Consider the following 27,256-nt stretch of genomic DNA (forward strand, 5'->3'; position numbering starts at 1 on the left):
CCCCTAGTAAATCAAATCGAGGAAGATGAGCGTCCACGAGCACGCCTCGCTTCTTTTCTTTCCCTTCAGGGCTAGCGTTTGGGGAGGAAAGGCTGCGGCTCTTCTTCCCGGGATTGAGACAGGCCCAGCCCCCAGGTCCTCGCAGCTGCCCTGAAATTCGGCCCGTTAGCGGCGACGGACCCCGGAGAGAAAAACATCTTCTCCAGCAGGGGGAGAGGAAACGGCGCACAAAAAGCAGTGCGACTTGTCCCTTACCGCCGTCTAAGGGTAGGGAAAAAGGAAAGAGAAACGGGCCACACTCAAGGGCTCCCGCCCGAGCGGCTTTTAAACTGCGTTTCCACCACCTCTCGCAGGGCGCCGCGGCTAATGGAACCCGCGCGAGGCGTCCCGCCAATCACCGCCGCGCTTCCTCCGGCCGCAGGCCAATGGCGGCGCGCCTTCTTGGGGCGTGGGCGAAAAGAATCCTCTCCCCTGGCTGTGGTGTGTGGGCTGGGGTTGGTGCGGACTCTTGGCTTGGCCGCACTGGGCCGCACTTGTCTTGCGGGGGCTTTTGTGTCCGCCTTTGGCTTGGCTTTGTGTGCGCGGGTTTCCGCTGGGCTTCGAGGGGCCAGTCCCGGCCGGGAGCCGTGAGGCTCGGAGGCGGGAACGCGGCGCCCCCCACCGCGGGCGAGGAGCGAGCGCGCCGGCGTGAGCGGAGGGTGTGAGGGCTGCGGGGAAGGGGATTCGCCGCCGAGATGCCGGAGTTCCTGGAAGACCCCTCGGTCCTGACGAAAGAGAAGTTGAAGAGTGAGTTGGTCGCCAACAATGTGACGCTCCCGGCCGGGGAGCAGCGCAAAGACGTGTATGTGCAGCTCTACCTGCAGCACCTCACGGCGCGCAACCGGCCGCCGCTCGCCACCAGCGCCAACAGCAAGGGGCCCCCGGACTTCTCCAGCGACGAGGAGCGCGAACCTACCCCGGTTCTCGGCTCCGGGGCCGCCGTCGCGGGCCGCAGCCGCGCCGCCGTCGGCAGGGTAAGGACGCCCGGCCGGGGCCACAAAGGCGGGCGTTGAGCAGTGGGCGCCCCCTCGGGCCTCGGCGGCGGGATAGGCACCCCACCCGCCCAGGGGGCTGGCCTCTGGGTCTGCGGACGCCCGACTCGGCCTCTTGGCCTCGGGCTCTGAGAGGGGAGGGGCCGGAGCGGAGAGCCCCGAAGTTGGGGCCGCGGGGCGCGCGTCTTGGCCGTGGTGTGTCGTGGGCTGTGAAGTTAGCTTTGCCCTCGGGTTGCGCGCGGACAGGTCCCTGCACCCCCGGCCGTCGGGAGCGGGTGGTGAGACCGGGACTTCCCAGCCCTTTTTGAAAAGCCCTGAGAAGGGTTAGCTCGAAACGGCTACAGGTTACGCTCGAGCGTTTTCCCGCTTTATTAACCGAAATGACTGGTGAGCGGATCTCAGAGCGCTCCCTGGAGGGCAATTTGTGACATGCTGATATCTAACCAAATTTTTAAATAAAGAAATTCCCGCCTTTTTATGTTTCTTTGCATAAGGAGGGCTTTTTGAACGATTTGTGTTTTTCCTGTTGGGGTTACCCCTTGCTAGCACCAGGCTGTTTTTTGGCGGGGCAGCATTACTCTAAATTCAGCAAACTTTTAAAAATGTATCTTTGAAAGCCTATGAGAGACGCTCAAATATTTGAAAATCCTAGGTACTAATGGTTTGGGAAGGTTGGTTGTTTTGGTGTATTTACGTGAAGAAAGGAGAGCCTTTGGAATTAGGAGAAATGTTTATTTCGTGACATTCTGCTTTGTTGGTGTTGCAGTTTGAAATATTTAATCCCGAATTCAGATTGGCTCCAGCAAATGCGCATTTTGTTTGAGAATATTTTGGGTTTTGTTCGGTGGGTTTTTATGTGCTGTTTTGTTAGTATTAATAAGCCTGGTTGTCACTTCAAATCATAATAGGATATGGTTAAAACTGATTGGTGTAAAGTATAGTGCTTTGTAAAACATTAAAAGTGGAGTTTGGAGTTGTTGGTACTGATTAAGGACTGCTTCTTTCAAAGTTATTTTAACTTTAGTTTTAAAAAACTTATCCAGTGTGTTTTCTGGACTACCTATATGGGAATGAAGGAAAGATATAATAGACACATGTAGATTTAATTAAATTTTAAGCCTGGGCTTTAGAGAAATTGAAAATCTTACGTCTTAAATCGGTATTTAGCATATGGTAGTGCCAAATAAATATTGGTTTGATAAATAAAATTCAATCTCAACTTATTGTTTCTGATGCCTTATTTTTGTGGATTTGAAAAAAGCCACTGTATTTCATAAGAAGAAATTTATTTTTGAAATAAAGGATATCCCTTACCTGTTTTTCCCCAGCCCCTCAGAAAACAAAAGTAATATTTTAGTAAAAATTTGGCTGAGAAATGAAATATTTTCCATTTAAATCAGCACTTTTTTTCCTTAATCTTATATAGACTCCTATGTTGGTCTTCTGTACAAATGTATCATTCTTGAATCGTGAAAGTATTTGGTTGTATGTGTGTGATAGGATTATTTCCTCTTATTCTGATGATGATTTGTTGTCGACAGAAACAACCATCTCAGTTTTGATGTTTTTTCTCCAACTTTAGAAGAGAGTATGTCCCAATGTGACCTGTGTTTGGGGTATAAGAAGACCTGAATGTAAAAATTTTTATTTTCAGTTCAGTTATCCAACATTGTTGAGTTCCTATGATGGGCTCTTAACTGCAAGAGTTTGTTTCCTGTAGACCTACCAACCACTGTAATTAATTTCTTGGATTAGCTCAGTAAATTACCAACTTTATCCAAATTAGTCAGCACAATGCAAATAAATAGAGATTCCCAGGTGAGCTCAGTGGTAAAGAATCCGCCTGCCAATGCAGGAAACACTGGAGACTAAGATTCTGTCCCTGGGTGGGGAAGATCCCCCTGGAGGAGGAAATGGCAACCCACTCCAGTATTCTTGCCTGAAGGATCCCATGGACAGGCTGCCAGGCAGGCTACACAGCCCATAAGGTCGAAAAGAGTCAGAAGCAGCTGAGCATACACACATGCAGATAAACTGAGTGAAAGAAAGTAACTTTTTAAAAGAACCTTTGTCCAGTAACGTGTATCTCAATTACTGTTTCAATCGTTATAGAGAACAACTGTATCATAGACATAGCTGTAAGTTTTCTCTACCTTGTGCGTTTAAAACTCAGAAATGTGTACCCTGGGTTGGACTCAATGGTATCAACAACTTGAGAAGGTTAACAGTGGTAGTTGGTTAGCAACATCATTTTCTGTTTTAAAGCACATTAAGTAAAAAATGAGTTCTATTTTAACTGAGGGGTCTGGTTGATTTTTTTTATTAGGCATAGGAAAAACATTGAATTTATAAGAATACTGTATGCTATTTATAATCGGTATATGAAATTATTCTCCTTTTTTATACAATTATTCCTCTTGTATATACAGTGTTTACGTTCCAGTCATTTTTAGCCCTATGTGTAATAACAGTATAGAGTCAGGTGTTTTTTGTTTGTATTTTTTTAATTTTTTTCCCCACCCTGCAGCATGTGAGACCTGAATTCCCCAACCAGGAATCCAGCTGGTACCCCCTGAATTGGAAGGCAGAGTCTTAACTCCTTGACCCACTGGGGAAGTCCTTAGAGTCCTATTTCTTAAAAGAATATTTATAACTTAGGAGAAAGCCAAATTTAATGGTGAATTTTTTAACATTTTAAAACAAACATTAATGTGGATTTGGCCAAGGACATAGTGTATACCTTCGATTTTCATATGGGTTTATGTAGAATATGTTTAATTAAAGGAGTTGTTTGATTTCAGCCACTGCCATGAGCAGGTTCACTTGGTGTGATAGGACAGAATGTTTACATGTTCAGAATTTGGTTTTTGTTTTTAGTTTTCTTTTTTCTAAGCTTTCTGTGTCATCCATCTTGATGGTAACCAGTATTTTCTGGTGATGGAATTACTGATATTTTCGACAAAAATAAACATTTACAGAGGTGATGGTCTGCCTTTCAGTTCCAGGGTGTAAAACATTGTAGCTATTCGGTATCCAGGAGAGCATGGCATTTTTGAATGGTCTAATCTGTTGAATTATGAATTCTTAACAAATACTTAATGACATGGAGCAGAACAGTGAGGAGTATGTTATATAGTAAATGTTAAATCATAAATGGACCACCTACAGTGAGGTGTTAAGGGTACGGGCTTCTGATTCAGAATTACAGATTCAAATCCCAGGTCTGCCCTTATTCAGATGATCTCAAGCAAAGAACAGTGCCTATCAGATGCTCAATTTTCATCTGAAATAGGAATAATCTAATAACTATTTAGATTGAGGATTACATGAGCTTGCATTTGTGAAGGCATGTAGTACTCAGCAACTATAGCACATGATAGCTGTTACAACATGGGATTTCTGGATGTTGTTGCCTTTAATGCCAGAGCAATACAGTTTTACCATAATACATTCAGAATTGGATGAGGTAAGTTTGTGAAAGTGATGTATACAAAGTCTGCTCAGGTGTTACCATATAACTTAGTATGCAGATTGCTTGAGTTAACTAAACAACTTTGGGCTTCAGTTTCCTTTCTTGTAAAGTGGAAGTATCTATCGCGTAGGATATTTAGGATTCAGTAAGTTGGGCTTCCCTTGTGGCTCAGACAGTAAAGAATCTACCTACAATGCAGGAGACCTGGGTTTGATCCCTGGGTTGTGAAGATCCTCTGGAGAAGGGAAAGGCTACCCACTCCAGTATTCTGGCCTGGAGAATTCCATGGACTACTAGAGAGTCCATGGGGTCGCAAAGAGTCAGACTCAACTGAATGACTTTCAGTTTCTTTCAAGTTAATACGTAAGGCACTTAGAACACAATTTGGTATATAAATGCTCAGTAGAATCTGTTTTATAGTAATAAAGTTATATTAATACTTCCTGGGTGGCTCAGACGGTTAAGTGTCTGCCTATAATGCGGGAGACCCAGGTTCGCTCCCTGCCTCGGGAAGATCCTCTGGAGAAGGAAATGGCAACCCACTCGAGTACTCTTGCCTGGAAAATCCCATGAACAGAGGAGCGTGGTAGGCTGCAGTCCATGGGGTCGCAAAAGGTTGGACACGACTGAGCGACTTCATTTTCACTTTTCAGCATCTTTGCTGGTAATGGTAGAGATTTAAATGAGTGGCTCATTAGGTGATATAAAACTTTTGGATTTTAAAGTTAAAAAAAAATTAGAGATCGTCTGGTAGTTGGGAAGAAACTAGAGAGTGGTGCCTGGCACCTAATTGGTACTTGATATTTTTGACCAAAGGAAACAGATTACATATTTACTTAAAGGAACAAAGCTCGTTGGAGGCAGAAATCGGTGCAGCTAATGTTTCCTTCTTCCTGGTTGAAACTGCTGGTTTGATAAACATGTATACTGCACTACTTGGTAAATATGTATACTCCCAATTTTTATATTCTCATTAAATCTGATATTTCATAGAATGGCATTACTTTTCTGGGACTTTTTTTTTTTTTTTTTTCATTAAAAGTAAAGCTCAGGTGTCGTGATATGAACACCTGCACTATGCGAGTTTATTGGCCTCTTCCTCAAAATTTCTTTGTACAGCTGTAGTTTTTCACTGTTTCAGGAAAATGTAAGGACGCTGGTTTCCTGCTTGGGTTTGCTAAGGCTTTGTTCTTTCTTAATAAGAAATTGATTTTTTTTTAATAAGTGGCTAATTTCCCCTTCATTGGATGGCACTTTGATTCATTCATTCAACGAAACATCTATCAAGGACCTTTTCCTATGTCAGGCACTCTTTTTAATTTCAGATGCTTGGGTTACAATATGACAGTACTCCTGTTTTGTGTTATCCTCTTAAATGCTGCATCCAAAATTATCTAAACTACACATTAGAATAAAGATTCTCAGGCCCATGATTAGGACTCAGAATGGAGTAAGATATTTTTAAATAGGGGCAACTCTTCCAAAAGTTCTGAGATTTTGCTAACAGACCAGACTGAAGGAGTTTATCATCTGGAAAAAGTAAAGCATATGTGCAGATAACTAATAGAAACTAAGTATTGAATGTGATGAGCACCAAAGATAGAGTTCTTGAAAACCTCAGGCTGCATCCAGACGTTGAAATTCATAGATGTTAAGAGAATTTTAATATCCTTGTGGTTGGAGGAATTTTTTTCTACAAGTGATCTATACCTAAAGTATTTATGTTACACAATGGAGTTTTTCTTCCCAATCTATTTGGAAAATTCAAGTAGGTGACAGGATTAGGTCTTTTTGGGTTTTTTTTAAAGCCTTTTGTAAAGAATTCAAGGATTTGATATCTAGAACTCTTAGTGACTCTAGGAAGCTATTTTGATACCAGGTGTAGGTTGCTTGAGATTTGAGTTTGATGATCCTAGATGAGTACAATTTTAAAGCTTCCTAAAAGTACCCTTGGTAATTTTTCCGACACTTAAAAAATTGTGTTGACAATTTCTCTTGTGTTGATGACATTGTTCTTTTTATGCTCTTTCAGTTCAGTTCAGTTCAGTCGCTCAGTCGTGTCCAACTTTTTACGACCCCATGAACCGCAGCACGCCCGGCCTCCCTGTCCATCACCAACTCCTGGAGTTTACCCAAACTCATGTCCATCGAGTCGGTGATACCATCCAGCCATCTCATCCTCTGTCGTCCCCTTCTCCTCCTACCCTCAATCTTTCCCAGCATCAGGGTCTTTTCAAATGAGTCGGCTCTTCGCATGAGGTGGCCAAAGTATTGGAGTTTCAGCTTCAGCATCAGTCCTTCCAATGAACACCCAGGACTGATCTCCTTTAGGATGGACTGGTTGGATCTCCTTGCAGTCCAAGGGACTCCCAAGAGTCTTCTCCAACACCACAGTTCAAAAGCATCAATTCTTCGGCGCTCAGCTTTACTTTATAGTCCAACTCTCACATCCATACATGACTACTAGAAAAACCCACCTTGACTAGACAGACCTTTGTTGACAAAGTAATGTCTCTGCTTTTTAATATGCTGTCTAGGTTGGTCATAACTTATGCTCTTTATATAAAGTTATTTCACATTTTTATTTGGTTGAAAAACAAATTCTAGTACATTATTTGCCTGGCTTTTCTTTCCCCCTCCACATCATTGGAAAGTAAACAGCCCATACAACTTTATGATTTTCACCATTTTGCATAAAGTATTTCTAGGATGCAGTATTGACTCTTGTGCCTTAAATAGTAATCTGGGCCTACATTGACTTTGATATTTGTGGCCATTATTTAAACAACCATTTATATTCAGTACTCTGATGCTTTCTGGGATTACTGAGCCATTTGTGAAGCTATTTGCCACAACCCTAAAAGGTAACCAGACTTTCATTTCCTTCCCCTGTTTAACCTTGGAAGTTTATATAGTTTTTCCAGTAAATAATGCTATTCCTTAAATTATTTTGAAAACCACCTTTAAATTTGTTTCTCTGCGTTTATTCCACATTTTTCAGCTAGTCTTAGTGAAATGGTCATGTAGATTGTGTGGCAACAAAGCAGTAACAGAGGTGATAGGTATTCATAAAGTCTGATTTCCTTCATGTGTCAAAAAACTGGCTACTAAAGTCACTATATACAAAAAGAATATCCATTTGGGCTTCTTAAATTCCAGTATGCTTGTTTGAAAGCAATCATTTTCATGCATAACATGATTAAATCTTTATGGTAAAGTCTTAAAGTTTGCTGATTTAAACTGTCAAGAATTATTGAAAAGCCAGTAGTAAATTGTTATTTACGAATATCTGAATGAAAATGTTCAGACCCAGACTTGCTCTTTGAAATTTTTGGTACCATCACCTCTTCTTAGATAAGTTAACCAAAATTGACTGTTTTAACAGTAATAACTAAAATTTGAGTTACTTGCTTGCCTTGTTAGGTTTGTATAATTATAATTGAACTTACAAAATACTTTTGAATAATGAGTTGCTTTTGAATTAATCAAATTGCTAAGCCCTACTGTAGTATAAGTTAGCCTGAAGATAAATTTGCATGTTTATTATATGCACTGTTATATAGTAAATGAAAATTTCTTAATTTGGAAATTTTAATTAGAAATTGATAACTGGACTTTGTTTACAGAAAGCCACAAAGAAAACTGATAAACCCAGACCAGAAGATAAAGATGATCTAGACGTAACAGAGCTCTCTAATGAAGATCTTCTGGATCAGCTTGTGAAATACGGAGTGAACCCTGGTCCTATTGTGGGTAAGCTGATTAAGTTTCAAGTATCTTTTTATGAAGCAGTCCCCCAAATTGTTTTCCCCTCTTGTCTAGCAGGTAGAGTTTTTGTTCTAAGGGCCTGTCTGTCATTAATTATTTTTATGACCAGGACTTCAGTTTCCCTAAATATAAATATAGATGGGGGAAAATATAATTAGGTAACTGAACTATATAATCTTAACTATATAATCCTCAAGATTACTCTGTTGCGATTGTTTCGTTTTGTGCCCATATCATATTGCTTGGTGAGACATAATGGGTCTTATATAACAGTTGAGGAAAATCTGAGGTAACATAGCTGGCCAGATTAATCCAAATCAGTAAGTTACTGACAGACTTGTTAATATAACTCAAGTTATTCAGTTCCCAGCATAGTACCCCCTTTTAGTTACCATTAAAAATGCGATTTAAAAAGTCTTATCTTAATTGTAATTCAAGAAGGATACACTAAAGAACAAACTGAAAAGAGAAAACTTGAAAGTAAATACCCTGGATTTTCATCATTTGGTTATTGTTAAGTCATTAAGTTTGCAAGGCTGATATGCCTTAATTTTGGAGGGTGTTGGCAATAAACTAAAGATGAGAAAGTTCTATTTGATCTTCTAAGTTATATAAAATTTTGAATTCTGTAGATTTGTGAGTTTTTATCTATAGGTGTAGTTGCAAATAAGAATGTACTGCTTCCAAATGGATGATAGTAAGCCTATTAATATAATTAGAAACAGACAATGAATACACTTTTTATATTTTTCATTTAAAATTATAAAAGGAGATGCTGGAACCTGTGTATTGTGTATCAAGCATATTAAATTACATGTTGATATGCCAGTTGTTTGTTTTTTTCCCCATCTTTATTGAGGTGTAATTGACAAACAGATGTTGTACATATATGGTATACAACTTGCTGTTTTACTGTACATTGTGAAATGATCACCGTAATCAAGCTAATTAACGTATCTGTCACTTCATATGGTTTTCTCGTATGTGTGGTGAGAGCAAAGATCTACCTTCTTAGCAAATTTCAAGGATGTGATATAGTATTGTTAACTATAGCCCAAGCCATACTTAGATTTCTAGAACTTATTTATCTTATATAACTGAAACACTAAGTACAGCTATTTCCCCTTCCCCAGCTTTTCCTCTTAAGACTACTTTATACATAGCATTCTGAGATGCACATTGTTTCCAGAAAACATGTTTATCATTTTATTCCTCTTATAGAAATCAGGGAAAGACATACATTAGTGTAAAACTTATTTTTGGTTTTAAGTTGTCACTGATGTTTAACTAAATTATTTATAATCAATTTTATTTTGCTATCTAATTGGTGTGTAATTTCTGTTTATAAGACATTTTCCATAAAAGGTTATTTTTACTGCAGCAGTATATTTATGATTTAACATCTTAAGTTTACTGTGTTGTGTGTCAAATATATTGAATTTTTAAAAATCTGACTTATAGGGCTTTTTCCATAACTGAATGGCCTTTTATAGGCATATTAATCTCTTAGAATTGTGGGGTTTAAATCATAATAGTTTAGAGTACAGTCTATTTATAAACATTTTTCTACAAAGGCAAATACTACGGTGGCGCTAGTGGTAAAGAACCTGCCTGCCAGTGCAGGAGATGTAGGGGATGTGGGTTCTATCCCCGGGTCGGGAAGACCCCTGAGGAGGAAATGGCAACCCACTTCAGTATTCTTACCTGGAGAATCCCATGGACAGAGAAGCCTGGTGGGCTGCAGTCCATAGCGTCACAAAAAGTCAGACACGACTAAAGTGACAACACTCACTACATAGTACTAGAAAAATTACACAAAGTTCAAAACTTTTCAATCAAAGGTACTCAGTCATATGTGGCTCTTCAGTAGTAGGATGTCCTTAAGAGCTAAATCAATCTATTGTGTATCCCATGCTACTAAAAAGAAAAAATCATTGTTATAATCATGTATTAAAATCTCAGGAAAAAACCTGTTTTAGAAAATACTTTAAGCACTTAAGTTTAGAAGAAGAAACAGTGAAAAGTAATATTTTAATGTTTCTAAAGATAATGTCTGAGCTGAATCTTAAATCAAGACAATACAAGTAATAAAGCAAGTTCTGCCTTAATGCAGGAACAACCAGGAAACTATATGAGAAGAAGCTGTTGAAACTGAGGGAACAAGGAACAGAATCTAGATCTTCTACTCCTCTGCCAACAATTTCTTCTTCAGTGGAAAACACAAGACAGAATGGAAGTAATGACTCTGACAGATACAGTGACAATGAAGAAGGTAAAATTCTGTGATGTTAATAAACTATATAATCAAAAAATAAAAATTTTTCAGATTCATCAGATATGATAAACATGAAGAAGGTAAAATTTTAGATAATATTACCAAGATATACATAGATTTTGCTCCTATCATTAGTCCTCCAAGTAATTTAATACCTTTTGTTGAGAATTCTAAGAAACAGAAAAGTACCCATGTCTGATTTTTGTCACATAAAATTGCCAAGTATCCTTTTTTGCTGCAAGTCTCATCTAAGAGGAAAAAGTGTTACAAGTAGAGACAGTTTCCCCGCTTACCCTTTCCGAGTAACGTCTCCACAGAAGCAAACACTATCATTAATTTGATCCTTATTTTTGCAGCCTATTTTTAAATACTTTTTCATATACATCTGCCTATGGTATTATTTTGTACTTTTTAAAAAATCAATGTGGTATCATGCTAAATCTTGCCACTTGTTTTTCTTTATTCTGTGTTATATTACTAAAATCTTTTCTTGATTTATTACATATGTCTGGTTTATTTCTCATATAGCAGTAGTATTTACATATGGCATGTTTTCTCTGTTCTCTATTGATACGCATTTAAATTTGTAATTTTTGCTAGAAGATCTGATTTCAAGACAACTATAGTAAATTTGACGTATTTTTTGTGGGCTATTTTAAGGAAAATTGGCCGTGGTATATAAATATTTTTCAAGTAGTATGTGAAATAAACAACCTTTTAAAATATGACCACTTGACACTTAGAAATTTTTAATTTATATGACTTGTTTGTTAACTCATGACTATGTAATGACTCAGATTGCTTATATCTCTATAAGCATTGCCTGTCAGGGCGCAATCTGTCAGATTGGTTGTTCTGAGTATGAAATATAGTCTTTTCCTTCAACACCACTATGTTAGCAAAGAGGCAGAGAGTAGAATCAGATTAAACACAAGTAATGCTTAAACTTCCTGCCTCTTTTGCCTCTACAGGAAAGAAGAAAGAACACAAGAAAGCGAAGTCCACTAGGGATTTTGTTCCTTTTTCTGAACTTCCAACTACTGCCTCTGGTGGATTTTTTCAGGCTATTTCTTTTCCTGAAATCTCCACCCGTCCTCCTCTGGGCAGGACAGAACAACAGGCAGCTAAGAAAGTACATTCTTCTAAGGGAGACCTACCTAGGGAACCTCTTATTGCCACAACCTTGCCTGACAGGGACCAAAAGTTAGCCTCTGGAGGGAGGTTTCTTTCCTCCAAGTCTAGCCATGATAGATGTTTAGAGAAAAGTTCTTCGTCATCTCCTCAGCATGAACTCGCTGCCATGTTGGTCTCTGCTGCAGCTTCTCCTTCACTGATTAAAGAAACCACCAGTACTTGCTATAAAGACACAGTAGAAAATATTTACTTTGGAGAGAAAAGTGGAATTCAGCCAGTATGTACCAAGAGGTCCCGTGGTTCAGATCATTCAGTTCTCTCCAGTGAAAGGAAAGCACTAGAAGAGTCTGAGCAATCACAAGTAATTTCTCCACCACTTGCTAGGGCAATCAGAGATTATGTCAATTCTCTATTGGTCCAGGGTGGAGGAGGTAGTTTGCCAGGGACTTCTAACTCTACACCCCTTCTCAATGTAGAAAATACATGGAAGAGAATTGGTCCATCTAATGTTCAAGAAACTGAACCATCATCTCCTCCACGAAAATTACCGAGATTCAGTGAAAAGTCAGTAGAGGAAAAGGATTCAGGTTCCTTTGTAACATTTCAAAATACACCTGGATCTGAACTGATGTCTTTTGCAAAAACTGTTGTTTCTCACTCACTCACTACTTTAGGCATAGAAATGTCTAAGCAGTCACAGCATGATAAAATAGATGCCCCTGAACTATCTTTCCCCTTCCATGAATCTATTTTAAAAGTAATTGAAGAGGAGTGGCAGCAAATTGATAGGCAGCTGCCTTCATTGGCATGCAAGTATCCAGTTTCTTCTAGAGAGGCAACACGGATATTATCAGTTCCAAAAGTAGATGATGAAATCCTAGAGTTTATTTCTCATGCCACTCCACCAGCGGGTATTCGGGCAGCTTCTACTGAGTCCTGTGATAAAGAGTTGGACTTAGCACTTTGTAGAACCTATGAAGCTGCAGCATCAGCATTGCAGGTTGCAACCCACACTGCCTTTGTAGTTCGGGCTCTGCAGGCAGACATTAGTCAGGCTGCACAAATTCTTAGCTCAGATCCTAGTTGCACGCACCAGGCACTTGGATTGCTAAGCAGAGCATATGATGCAGCCTCATTCCTTTGTGAAGCTGCCTTTGATGAGGTAAAGATGGCTGCCCATACCATGGGATCTTCCACTTTAGGCCGCCGCCATCTCTGGCTAAAGGATTGCAAAATGAGTCCAGCTTCTAAGAATAAGCTGGCTGTTGCGCCCTTTAATGGTGGAACATTATTTGGAAGAGAAGTACTCAAAGTAATTAAAAAGCATGGAAATAAACACTAGTAAAATTAATAATAAAAACATCTATGTAATCTTTAATATGGGGAACTTGGCAGCTTTTCTAGGAATTTGAAATACTTTTATGCCAAACTGTCAAACTTCTACCAGTTAAATTGCACTATAAAGGTAATTGCCTTCATATAACTGCCTTTTTTTAAAGTTGGATATATAGAAAGCATGAGACTAACAATTTAAAGCTTTTCTAGATCATATTTTTTTTCTCAAATAGTTGTTCCTATTTTAAGATTTTAAGGTTTTCTTATAGCTCTTTAAGAAAATTCCATTAACTAGATTATAAGTTGAGTCTTCGTGGTTTAAATATTACTAAATATCTCTTTGCTTTCCAGAACTTATCTACATATTTTCTCTTCTCACTTGTGTTGTTTTTGCTGATGTCTGCAGTATATTGTTCATAATATTCCAAATCAGTGCAACTCAAAGTGCCAGTCTACGAACTGTTACTTATCCACAGATAAGATAAGCATGTACCAGAATTTGAATCTAGACCAATTACAGGGTTTATTTTTGAGGTAAAATTTTATTGAGAAAGACAGAGTGCTGATTTACATTCCAGTGCAAATGCCTCATTTTTTCATGGACTGGTAGCAAACAGTTGGTAGACCACACTTTGAGAAATACTGCTCTAGACCAATAGTATTCTGGGATACTGCAGTCTCACCATAACTGTAAAACTATAGTCAGGTGAAGTAAGAAAGATGGAACTTACACTCCTAAGGTGTATAGTAATTCATGGATGATTTGGCTTAATCTAAGCTAAATTTTCAAAGCAACTTTATTAGCTTTTTTTTTAAGTTATAAGAAATCATACTGTATACCAGTTTCTGTGTGTCAATATAAAGCAGTATATTCTTTGTTTTCATTTCTATGATTGTAAGATGAGAGAGTCTAATTGTAGAAGCACTTGATTATTGAATTTCTTTGTATTTTTATGGAAAATAGTAGATTAAGTATAAGCAAAATGCAGTCTCTTGGGACTTACAGCTATTACTATATTCTTAGATTAACCTGTCCATCTTTGCAGCTTACTGGGAGTAATTTTGTTATTTGTCTTTTGAAATGTACATGTATACATGTACCTACTAAGTACTCTGTGATTTTTTTTTTTTAATGTGTAACTGTAGAATGCTTCTGCAAATTCAATAAAGTTGTTGAATTGGAACAGTTTTGTGTGGTCTCCACAAACATGTTGTATGTGTGTTTTATTCTTGGAGTTGCAACAAGTTAGATATTTGTGGATGAACATGCCTTTTCCATTTCCTCATAGAAACTCACTTGACATTCCAGTGGTATAGCTGAAAATATTCAGATTGGTTTTTTTTCCTATTTGAGGACTGTGGGTTGTTTTTTTTTTTTTTTTAATTGAAGTATAGTTCATGAGGATCATGTTTTTTATCAGCTATTGAAATTTAAGTTTGTAAGAGAAATTAGTCTGTAACCAGATGACTAATTTGTGTAACCAAATTTCTGCTAACTACTGTTGGGTTCTTTACTTTGTGCTTTCTAATTCTTAAGATTCTGAGTTAACGGACAAAAGACTTTGTTAAGGATTGTCCCATAGATAATAGAGCCATTAATAGAATTACTAGGAAGTGGGGGGATGGAGTTGATACGTTAATCCTAAATAAAGATGGAACTATCTGAACTGACATAGTAAAAAGGAAAAATCACTATTTTTGGGAAACTTGAAGTAGACTGGAGTGACTAGTACTAGTCTAAATAGTTAGCAAGGCACATACTTCATGGAAACAAAGCTTTTGTTTTAAGAATTGACTCCATTTCTGTCTCTGATAAAGTAATTATTTTTTTTGTTAATAGAAGTGACAACATTAATTTTGTTACACTGATAAATGGCCACAAAAGTATGGAAGCTACCTAAAATTTATATCAGTCTCTTGAAAAATCTAGCCCCTCAAATGGTGATAAAATCAAGACTAGGAGAATGGGATTTTGAACCATATAAAAAGATACATGTATTTGAATTCTTATGGTAATAACCATCATGGTGATATGCTTAGTAATATATACACTAGCTTCTCTTCAAAGAAATGTTACTTTATTATGGAAAGAAGGAGAAGTGACTTGTGATTGGTTGTACTTTTCTGTGAATAAGATACTTCCTTGGGGAAAAAAAAAATTACTCACAAAGTGTCCAACTCTTTGCGACCCCATGGACTGTAGCCTACCAGGCTCCTCTGTCCATGGGATTTTCCAGGCAAGAATACTGTGTTAGCAGCTTGATACCATACAAGTTTTTCTCATTCTTCAAATTCTTATAGCACCTTCCTTTCCACATTCTAAATTTTAATTTAAAAACCTTTGTATAGTAATAATGCACTGTATCAAAACAAATGGTAACTATGCGTTTTTTAATGTCCTTTTCTCACTTCTAGATTGTTTTCAGTGAAAAGCCTCTGGAATTTTACATTGTTTCAGACTGTTAGTCCCAGGGGAGAAAAAAAGAGTAAATAGGAAGAAGTGGTGATCATATTATGGAGTGGATGACATAAAAATGGAATAAAATAAGGATGAGAAAGAAAAGTTTTTAAAGACAGATAATTGCAGTTAACCAGTTTGGGTCTATTGAGATAATACCAATAGAGTTGTTTTACATATCAGTGAAACTAAAAACCAGGGTTCCAAGTAATGTTAGGATGACACAGTTTATGGTGTACTTCAGAGAGTAACGGTTTCTCCAATGTTATTTCCAGACTCTAAAATAGAGCTCAAGCTTGAGAAGAGAGAACCACTGAAAGGCAGAGCAAAGACTCCAGTAACCCTCAAGCAAAGAAGAGTTGAGCACAATCAGGTATTTCTAGCTTTATGATCACTGTATTCAGGTGTAAGTAATCTGCTACAACACTTAACCTGCCTGTGTCCCAGCCTGTAGTTAATAGTTGACACCCAGAATCCAGCACATTCAATAATAAAGTGTTCATTAAATGACTCTGGAAGTCTAAACTTTTTGTGTTCTGTCAGTAGGGTATCCTGTGTTTACTGCAAAAGCTGTGTTTAGCAAATGTCTCATTTGTGTTTGATTCTGTGCTAAGCATGGTTCAGAGCCAGTCATGTTGCCTTTTTAAGAGAAATGCCAGTATTTTTAAAAGGTAGACACCCCTGAGGAATTCTGTTATGATAAAAGGCAGGGTAATGGTTTCATATTTGTGTCTGTTTCTAGGTCTTTGATTTTCCTTTTCTTTTTGTCTTATATTCTGTGGCTTTCCCCTTAGTTCTGAAGCCAGTCTGGTCCTAAGACCATACTGTTTTCTTTCCTTATTCTAGATGAAAATTCATCATTTCGTAGGGGAGGTAAGGTGCAGTTTTCCAAAAGGAAAATGTAGAAACTAAGGGAAAATTAAGCACAGATATAAATGAATTCAGTTTACAAAGTATTAACTAATCAAGGATTGATCTATCCCTAAAGTTCTTTTCCTTATCATTTTTCTGTCTCATTGACTGTTTATCTTTTTCATTCTTCCTTTGTCATTTTTTAAGTCACACATCCTCAGTGGAAGTGTTATTGATTTCCTAAGCCCTGTTTCTCTTAGTTTGATGTAATTAGGTTGAATATCGGATTTGTTTGTTAGCAACAAGCTTAGTGACTGTATGGACAATGTATAGAACTTTGAATGAAAGAAGATTTTGTTTAATATTGAACAAAGACTGGAATAAATATTTTGTCCTTTTATCTGTTATGGCCAGGGAAGAGCTGCAGGGGCACACTGAAGAATAAGGAAATAACAAAGAAAGAGAAACTAGGAAGATCTGGTGAAGAGCACTGAAATAGACAGACATGGAGAACTTTGGTCCAGTTAATGTAGGCAAGATGGTGTAGTGCTAACAAGAATGCCTTGATTTGTCAAATACCAGGTTAAAAAGAGGTTGAGGTTGGGAGGATGGTATTAAATATGGTTCAAGGGGTAATTGTTTGACTTGAGGCATCTAAATCAAAGGACAGGATAGATAGTGAAAGGAGAAAGTACATTTAGGAGATGGCAGGCAGGATTTAGATGATGGCTTTATTATACAAAATTTAAATTGTATAGAAAAGTAGAGGAAAGAGTTTAATTGACCATTCACAGAACCTCAACAGTTAACATTTTACCAGTTTTATCTTCATCTGCACCCTGCAGTGTTTTTAGTGTTTTTGGTTTTGTTGTTTGTTGCTGAAGTGTATTAAAACGAATCTCCAACCACCTCTCATTTCACACATTAAAATGTCAGTATTTCAGTATATATCTCTAAAAGATAATAGCTGGATTTTATTTTTATTTGGAATGATAGAGGCATTGTGTGTGTGTGTGTGTGTAAATAATTCTTTCATATCTGTGTTCAAAGCTCTATACATTCTTCATACAATCACCTCCAGTTTCAGAAGTGTCTCTTTCATGATTGAATTACTCAAATTAAGTTGCATACAAACTCCACATATCACTCAGTGTTTTAGGGTTTGTCTTAAGTCTGTAGCTATTTCCGCTGTAACTGTTTTCCCTCCCTCCATTTGTTTGGTGCTGAAACAAGATTAGTTCTCTACAGAATTTCTCACTTTGTGGATTTGGCAGATTGCTTCTTCAAGGGTCATTATGTCCTGTATTTCCAGTAGACTGGGAGTTAGACTTTTAGTGGGGCTATGTAATAGACCTTTCTGTAATGATGGAAATGTGTTATATCTGCTATTCATTAGGTAGCCTCTAGCCACAACTAATACTTGGGATGTGACTTGTATTTTTACCTATATAACTAGAATTCCTTTATAAAGAACTTCCCCTTGTGAATTGCTTAGTTACTTGGAAATAAAATTCATGTAGGAGAGCCAGGATAACTGCTTACATGCCTTTTATTTGCCAGTTTTCAAGTTAAGTGCCCTAGTCATTTTGAAAGGTGATCAATAATATGTTTTTACTAGTATGGTTTTTATGTATTTGATATATGATCAATTGCAGTCATTTTTTTCACGTTCAAATTATGCCATCTGTAGCTGCTGGGAATTACTGAGTTGGTTTCTCTCTTTTATTGACCCCATTTGTCTTCGATAATTTCTTGTTTTCTGGCACAGTAAGAAGTCCTGGGCTCATTTATATTTCCTGCCTCTTATAAGTCAGTCATTTTTTCCAAAGAATTCCTAATCTTTTTAGTGAAAAATATTATTTGGGACCTACCTACAACCTGGATGCCAGGGAGTTCTTTCCTGCTGGGTTGTCATTGTTCTGGGCTTTCTCAGTGAGTAGAGCTAGTGAAAGTGTGGAAGTGTTAGTTGCTCAGTCGTGTCCAACTCTTTACGATCCCATGGACTGTTGCCTGCCAGGCTCCTCTGTCCATGGAATTCTCCAGGCAAGAATACTGGGGTGGGTAGCCATTCCCTTCTCTAGGAAATCTTCCCAACCCAGAGATCGAACCCAGGTCTCCTGCATTGCAGGCAGATTCTTTACTGTCTGAGCCACTAGGGACGCCTGAGTAGAGCTAGGAATACTTATTTTTTAGAAAGAGAAAATAGGTCATGAGTTTCTCAACTTGAGAAACTTGAATGTAGGCTATTTTCTAGGTCTTATAAACTTCTGACTCTCTTCTATTATGCTGAGTATCTTGGTTCTTAATAGCTGCTTATGTAATTTTCACTATGTTTCTAAATAACGCTATTTACTACTAATAGTAAAACTGCTAATTACAGTTTCAGATTGGGGGCAGTTTTTCTTATGTCAAGGATATAAAATCAAAATATTATGCTTAAAGTCACTTGAAAGAATTTTTTTGTCCTTTGGTGTTTTTTTTTTTTAATTATTGAGAATATATGTGGTTTTATTTGGGCAAAAGAAGAGTCAGAAATCTGGCTTCTGTCTTTGTTCTTTCTATTCATAGGTTACTATTTCTATTAAATTTTGGTTGTTTTTTGTTTCTTTTTTTAAATACAGATAAATAATACATTTATCTCTTTATTATTATATACACTCACCTCCTTATAAAAAAGACAGCCTACACTGCACATTTCTGTCTTTCTGTTCTTAATCTGAACACATCCTGGGGAGTCACTTCATAACAGGATATAGTAGAGCCATCCTCCTCATTGTTTTGTACCACTGCATGGTATTGCGTTTTATGGATTTTCTGTAATTTATTCAACCACCAGCTTTCCTTTTGGTGGATATTTGGATTGTTTTCCGTTATGTGGTATTCTGAATGATGCGAAGGTGAACCAACGAGCATGTTTTAGTCAGTTTATGAAATGTAGAAGTGAAATTACTGGGCAGTTTTTCTAGGTGCTAGCAAATTCCCCTGTGTAAAAGTTGAAGCATTTTCAATTCCCACAAGTACTGTGTAAGAGTATCTTTCCCTCCTGGAGGAATATGGTGCCATTTTTGCTTTGTTTCTTGATGTTAATATGAGTAACCATATTGGTCATGTTTTACCTAAATCAGTAGTTCTTAGTAAGGTGGATTTTAATTATCCTGATTATCTTTTTTATAAACTGGTTATAAATTTGTTTAGAGCTTGTATTTTTACTGAGTGGGATTTATATAGCCTCCCTTAATAACCTAGTTCCTGCATTCTCATGTGCCTCAACTACCTAATGTCTTCTGAATAACTTTTTACCTGATAGATTTTTTGTTTGTTTGTTTCTTCCTCCTGTTGTCTCCATGATAAATTGACCACTTTCTATAGAATATCTTGCTGTACATAGATGACATTACAATTCTTATCTTGACCACAGAGCATATAGCAGTCACATTAACTACTAATTTTACATAACAATGAGTTTCTTCAGTCAGTAGTTATTTGGTCCATCTTACTTGAAGTAGTTATATTACTGAATGTAATTTGTTTTTATTTATACTTCTGAAAGTCACTTGTTTCATAGTGGATTCTGGTAGAAAAAAATTTTCTTTTTTTAGAATTAATCATCTTCACAGAAAACTAACTTTCACTGTGAAAGATAGTTTTCTGTGAAGATGATTAATTCTAAATAAATTAGATAGTGATAGTCAAGAACTAATAAAAATTGGTTGACAGTCCTCAAGCAGAGAACTTAATAAACCTGATCCAGAGAAAGCATAAATAATTTATAGTGAAGAATGTCCTTCCTTACCCTGTTGCCAGCTATTCCCATAGGCAACCAATAAGTTTCTTGTGTTTTCTTCCAGGAAAGAAAATTTAAAAATCTTTAAATGGAACTTGGCCTTTACTGTCAAAGATAACTAATTTTTAAAATGTAAACTTTTTTTTGTATAAACTGTAATAGTTTCAGTAGATGTTTGGTAAAATTTTGATGAGATTATCTCAGTTATTTATTCAGAATAAAACAAATGGAAACTCCTAGAATTTGGTAAATAACCAGTTTTAAGGGAAAAGGATGATTCTTCACTCATTTACCTTCATGGTTATAGGTAAAATATTTGGTCTTTTTAAAGTACTCATTATTTTTATTGGCCTTGAGCAATTAATTGATTATTAAAGAAGTAGCAGTGTTGGAATTAGTTTGAGAAAAAATACTTGACTTTGAAATGCATAATAAGTCAGTTACATTGTCTTAAACCAGTTATTCTCAACCCTGGCTACAGATTAGAATCCCTTTGAGCTATAAAATTTTGTTAAGCCCAGGCCAGTCTAGAAGCGATTCTGACTTAATTGGTCAAAGGTGGGGTTGGGGCATTTGGTGTTTTTTAAAAGCTTCCTAGATGATACTGTGCCACCAGGATTGAGAACCTCAGATTAAAACTGGTGTTCCATGCTACTCAGATAACCAGAAATTTTAACTATTAAGAAGCATCTATGGACAGAGGAGCCTGACAGGATACAGTCCGTGGGGTCATAAAGTCAGACATGACTGAGCAACAAAGCACATGCACACACGTTATATATGTGTGTAATTTGTTTACAGATTTGTCTTTTGACTGACATTGTTTACATTCAGCAGATTTTTCCTATTGGTAGTAGGAAAAGAAACCCAAAGTTTCAGATTATGAGTCAAAGGGGGAAAGTTCCAAATAGAGATAAATACAAAACCAGGTGTGTGAGACAAAGTGTGTACCTTGTGGTGTTTTGGTAGTAATGCTTCCAGCCAAATGAACTTACTTATTGGATGACTATTCTTGTCCTAAGATAAGAGTGAAATATATTTCTGTCTTTAAAATCAGTAGACACTAACTTGGATATAAAAACATGGCTTATCTATATAAAATATTAGCTTAAAAGCAGAAGTGACAATTTAGGCATATTCTAGTATAACTAATCATTTATGGGCGTACCCTAGTTAAAAGAATTTAAAAGAATCCTCTGGTAATAGAGGTTTCAAAGTTGAATAAGATGATACTTCGAATGTAGACTCTCAAACCTTACTCCAGAGCTACTGAATCAGAATCTACATTTTAACAAAAACTTCAAGTAGAGGCACTAATCTAGTGCTTTTCACGTGATTCTATTTAAATTGTCCTAACCACACAATAAGACTAATGTTTAATCTTTTCTAACAATTATGAAATGTATGTTTTGTTTTTAAAAGGAAATTAGCTTCTTATATATAATAAATGACTTTCTTACAAGTCGTGATCAGCCTGCTTTTTATTTAGACAGCCAGAGATGCAGCTATGATACTGGAGCCATATAGCGAACAACACATCACAAAAGGAGCCAGTGATAAATTAATGTGTTCCCCCACCCTCACTTTTATTATAATATGTGAGCTCCTTTAGTTGGACTCTACCATATTTTCAGTGTTTTCTGGTGCCTGCATATCTGTTCAGTCATTACATTTAGTGATACTTGGAAGGCAGAGTGTTATTTTCAAATGCTGGCATTTAGAAACTTAATGGATTCTTAGTGGGCTAATATGGCCATCATTATTAAGGTTTTGATGTTAGAATATGACTTTTTAATGTGTCGATGCTTGAATAGAGCTATTCTCAAGCTGGAGTAACTGAGACTGAATGGACAAGTGGATCTTCAAAAGGCGGACCTCTGCAGGCATTAACTAGGGAATCTACAAGAGGGTCAAGAAGAACTCCGAGGAAAAGGGTGATGCAAGGCTTACTGCCTAGAATTGGGTTTTCAGATTGGTAGGGTCTTAGTGGTTATTTTATATTTATTGTTTTTATTTTGTTTTCAAACTAACAGGTGGAAACTTCAGAACATTTTCGTATAGATGGTGCAATAATTTCAGAGAGTACTCCCATAGCTGAAACTATAATGGCTTCAAGCAACGAAACCTTAGTAAATATGTTTCATAATATACAAGTGGTATTTTTTGTAAATTACCCTTTAATTAGAATTGGGGAGGTGGTAAATTTTGACAAACTTCAAACTTAAATGTTTTTAAGCATACTTTAAATTCATTTCCCCCATATAAATTCTGAATTTTAGAATTTTTCAATATAGCCATTTAAATATATATATAGTTCATTGTTCAAGAATCCTTAGTGTTATAAGGATACTTTTTTGCTAACATGTTTAAAGAATGATAAGGCTTCCTTCACATATGAAACACTGAATAGTTATTTTAGGTTTTTATGCCTAAATTTTTACTAAGGGAAAGTTTCAAATATTATAGAAATCGACTATCTTTTTTTTTTCTTTTAACGTTGTCTTTGTTTTGTTTGGATAATTCTGAGTCTGAATAATTTGAATCTTGGCAGGTTGTCAATAGGGTGACTGGAAATTTCAAGCATGCAGCTCCTATTCTGCCAATCACTGAGTTCTCAGACATACCCAGAAGAACACCAAAGAAACCATTGACAAGAGCTGAAGTAAATGAATAAAATTTAGATCGATGCTATCATTGATCTTTTAATGAAGAAATATTTATATTTGTTGTTTGGAGTGGGAGGGAGTGGCGCTTTCTTAATTGGGTGGGGTGTGTGTGTCTGTATATGTGCATATATTATCTTGAAGGCATACTTTATTAGTGACAGTGAAAAGTAACTAATATAGTATGACATGCTAATACTATCCTCTTGCTACTATGTGCCTCTTTAAGTTCCATTTTTCAAGGGAGTGGTTATTTATGTGCTGCTTCTAATATGTCCTCTGTTAAAATGGATCTGAGTTGAAGGTGTTACTTGGGCTATGGGGGAAGCTATACTATCTTTCATTGAAAGGTCAGGTATTGGGACTTTACAGTGCCTTTGTATAATACTTGAATTAACTCTTATAAAATTAAGCTTTTTAAAGTACTAACTGCATGATATAATTTTAATGATTCTTCATCAAAGGTTATTTTGATCTGGGCATAACGGTAATTTAGCAAAGCAATCGGGTTCTTTAAAAAATCATTTTGTTTCTTAAGTTAGGAAGACTGGATTGACTGTAGTTAAAAGCATATACTAAAATTTGTTAACTATGTTAATTTTATATATTCTATATTTGATCATTTGTTTTATTACAAAATTAACAGGAAGAAACAATATACTTTTAATGCTAATGAAAAGTATCAGAGGGAACTTAACACTGCCATATTAGCTGTTGAATTTTATTTTTTTGTTTTTGAATGTGTGATCCCCATTACAACATAAACATATCTTCACACTGAGGAAATTTGAAGAGCTTTGGAAATGCATGGATAATTAAGCAATAATGAATTTTAAAATGGCAGTTGTAAAAGTTGGATAGATTTAAGTACATTCTGTTCTCTGTAACTTCTGTTTAAAATTATGTTCTAATCTGTGCATTTATATTAAATTTTAACTTGTGGTTGTTTGTTTCTTAATAGGTGGGAGAAAAAACAGAGGAAAGAAGAGTAGAAAGGGATATTCTTAAGGAAATGTTTCCCTTTGAAGCAGCTACACCAACAGGAATTAGGTATTCACATACACTGAAACAAGTATATGACGTATTCTATTAGGGCATTGTTATTTATTTATTTGTTCCCACCTTTATTGAAGTATATTTGATACATTAAAATTGTATAAACTTAGGGTATACAACATAATTATTTTATATATTCATATATAATCAGAAATTTAATTCTTCACAAATTATTGTGCCTCTGTTCTCAGAAGTAAAGTGTTCTTTCTGGGAGCTCCGTAATTACTTAATTCTTATTTTAAAATCTAAACTGAAAGCAAACAAGAAGGAAATCAGTTTTATTCCTGAGTGTTTCTCTAGTTGAAAAGACTGCTTTTAGATATCTGTTGAATTTTTTCCTCACGGGGGAATCACAACCAAACTATCTTTTTTTTTTTCCTCTTAATCTCGTAAATGTATTAGCTCTGAAAAACCTTCAAAAAGGCAAATTTAGTGACTATTTATAATACTCTGAATAATTATTTTCTAATAAAACATGAATCTAAATGAAAAACGTATAGAAGTTTTAAATAGGTTGACTGATGACAGTTTTTTACTATTACCTCAAAGAATGTGTTTGAAGTTAGGAATGATAATGACATTTTATATTATTTAGGTCATAACTTTATCTAATATTTATTTTTCTCTTCCTCCTTTCACTCCCAACAGTGCTAGTTGCCGCAGACCAATCAAAGGGGCTGCTGGCCGGCCATTAGAACTCAGTGATTTCAGGATGGAGGAATCTTATTCATCTAAATATATTCCTAAGTATGTTCCCTTGGCAGATGTCAAGTCAGAAAAGACAAAAAAGGGACGCTCCATTCCCATGTGGGTAAAAATTTTGCTCTTTGTTGTTGTGGCCGGTTTTTTGTTTCTGGTCTATCAAGCTATGGAAACCAACCAAGGAAATCCATTCTATAAGTTTTTATCCAATGACTCTAAAAAAGTCAACTGAATGATATGTCTTTGGCACATTCAACTTGGTCTCCTATTTTTAATAACTGTATTAAAAAAACATTTGTGTACACTTGTTGACTCAAGAACAAAAAAAAATGTGATTTCACCTCAATAAATGTAGTATTCCATTGAAAGCAAGCAAGATATATAAATGGACTTCATTTAATGTTTTGGAACTTTGGACTAGTAGGAGATCACTTCGTGCCATATGAATAACCTTTTTTAGCTCTGGAACTTTTTTGTAGGCTTTATTTTTTTAATGTGGACATCTTTATTTCTTTTTTGAGAAAAATGTATATTGTTTTTGTGTATTTGGGAAACAAGAAGGGCAAAACATGGCAGTATAATGTGAAGCTACACGTTTAAATACTTTGAATTCTTACAGAAAAGATTTTAAGAACTACTCTCTACTGTATTAAAAACTAGAGATACGGTAAATGTGAGATTCAGTAAGAGAAAAAGTAACTTGGGATTCTACTTTTTGTAACTGCAACAAAGTTTGATGGTGTTTATGGGGGAAAGTACTGGGATAATCTCTTCTGTAACCTTTCTTAATAGTAATGTTTTTGTTGTACCCTATTGTACTCACTTTTTAAAAGATAACTAGTATCATGAATGTCCTACTTCAGTAAGACCCATTTAAATGACGTTGATTTTAGCAGGAGTCTATCAGTGCAACATATGTGTCTTTTAGAGAACTGTTAGCTGGCTGTACATGTTTTTAAAGACTGTTTGGCTAGCTATAAGGCTATAATTGGAAACTTGTACTTCTTATTTATAGGACATTTATTCTATCAATCCAATTCGTTACCAAAATACTTTTTAGATAAATAAGTGTGTGTGTGTGTGTGTGTGTGTTTAGAAGTTAGAAATTTTAAACACCAGTCTTAATTTCCATTTGGATTCATTACTGAATTATCTTCTGTTACCAAAAACAAATTTTGCCAAGGTTTTTTGCCCTATATTTCCCAAGATAATTTGATTTGAAAGTGCAAAAAGATGTGCTTTTAAGCTACATTACACACTTTTCCTTGGATACACAGTGGTGAACACATAACTTTATAAACTCTGAAATTGAGGCGGGCATTATGATTTTTGTTTACTCTTTAATGGTTAATTTTATCCTTGTGGTTGATTTATTTTTTTAGCTAAAACTTACCTCATGTATAACTTCGGTAAAGTAGTGGGTAATTGAAATTTCTATAGAATCAAGTAAAACAAAAATTTTGACTTAATCATTTGTTTCAACTTTACAGTCATTGACAATAAAGCACATTAAAAATGTAAGTTATTTTTAAATATCATCTGAAATAGATACTTTTTAAAAAGAAAAAGCTGAAGATGTATATTTAGATCAGCACACAATTTTGATTTGCATCAGCCCTTGTGTGACATTTAGCTTTTAGATATTTTGTAGTCATTTTCCACTCACTTTGCAATTGACCAGAAACATTTTCAGGTCTGGTCTCTGCAAAGGCAGTGGGAAACTTACTCCTAGGTGAGAAATGCTTGCCTCTCCAAGTAAAAGTATTTTGAGATGAGCCACAGAGGGAGTACGTTTTATTCAGCGTTGCCTCTATACAGTAATAGCAGTCTACTTTTACTTACTTTGTTTGTAAACTATGTTTCCCATCTTTTGTTTATAATTAGAAATTGTGAGAAGCTGCATTTAATGTTCAGAAATGTGGGAGGATAAATCAGACTTAACAAGTATGTGAGATCAGTTTTCTAGTAGAAAAGGTATGGTCCAAACTAGCAAAAGTAGGACCGGATAAAGCATATAGTCTTTTTTTTTTTTTTTTTTTTTTTTTAATGTGTACTTGGTCTTTTGTCTGTGTCTGTTTAATTCCACTAGAATAAATGTGTCCTTGATGTAAATGCAAAGCATTTCTTCATGATGAAAATTGTAGATGTAGACTTTACAATATAATTAAATAATAAAAAAGTAATTAACCTCTAGTTTTGTCATTGCAATAAATACTTTTTCAAATAGCACAAACTGTAAGGTTTGCTGGTAACATTTTGTATGTGAGATTTGTGTATTGACTTTTAGTTCTCATTTTAGTCTACTCCTTTATGTTTTGCTTCTAGTTGTAGTAATCTGGTCCTCTTGTTCCTAGGTAAGCAGGGTATAGCTATTACACTCACAGAATGATGTAAGGAAGCAAGCTCTCAGAGGTACCTCTCACTCTCTACATAAAGCATTTTGCAATATATTGTCTCTTGATGTCTCATTTCTCTTCCATTCATGTGGTCAGTGTGTCACTTTGAATTAACAGTCATCAAGGGCTGTTCAGAGTTCACATAACATCTTTCTACCAAAGATTTAAGAAGGAAGCAGAGGAGAAGTGTGGGGAGACCCAAAACAGTTTGGTTCTGTTATGTTCCGGTATAAAATCATTAGTTGAACTGACACTTCATGACATTTATGCTATGTTCACAGCTCTTTGAAATTGCTTAAAAGATTTTACTGCCCACTTGAACAAATATAT

The 27,256-nt window shown here is 36.2% G+C and overlaps 1 protein-coding gene across 7 annotated transcripts; it reads left to right on the forward strand.

Annotated features, from left to right (window-relative positions):
• The first annotated feature begins 450 nt into the window (after nt 1-450).
• On the forward strand, nt 451-26,723 carry TMPO (thymopoietin). 7 transcript variants are annotated; one of them, XM_027967642.3, is made up of 9 exons: nt 451-1,013; nt 8,130-8,256; nt 10,385-10,543; nt 15,749-15,846; nt 21,924-22,043; nt 22,143-22,238; nt 22,661-22,771; nt 23,734-23,822; nt 24,477-26,723. In XM_027967642.3, exons 1-9 carry the CDS (start codon nt 735-737, stop codon nt 24,760-24,762), a joined length of 1,365 nt encoding a protein of 454 aa, XP_027823443.1. In that variant the 5' UTR covers nt 451-734; the 3' UTR covers nt 24,763-26,723. The 7 variants fall into 7 exon arrangements, with proteins under 7 accessions (XP_027823443.1, XP_060269059.1, XP_060269060.1 ...); XM_060413076.1 differs by lacking the exon at nt 22,143-22,238; XM_060413077.1 differs by lacking the exon at nt 21,924-22,043.
• The last annotated feature ends 533 nt before the right edge of the window (nt 26,724-27,256 follow it).

The sequence above is a fragment of the Ovis aries genome, chromosome 3 (genome assembly GCF_016772045.2).
Source record: "Ovis aries strain OAR_USU_Benz2616 breed Rambouillet chromosome 3, ARS-UI_Ramb_v3.0, whole genome shotgun sequence".
In the NCBI taxonomy this organism is placed as follows: domain Eukaryota; kingdom Metazoa; phylum Chordata; class Mammalia; order Artiodactyla; family Bovidae; genus Ovis; species Ovis aries.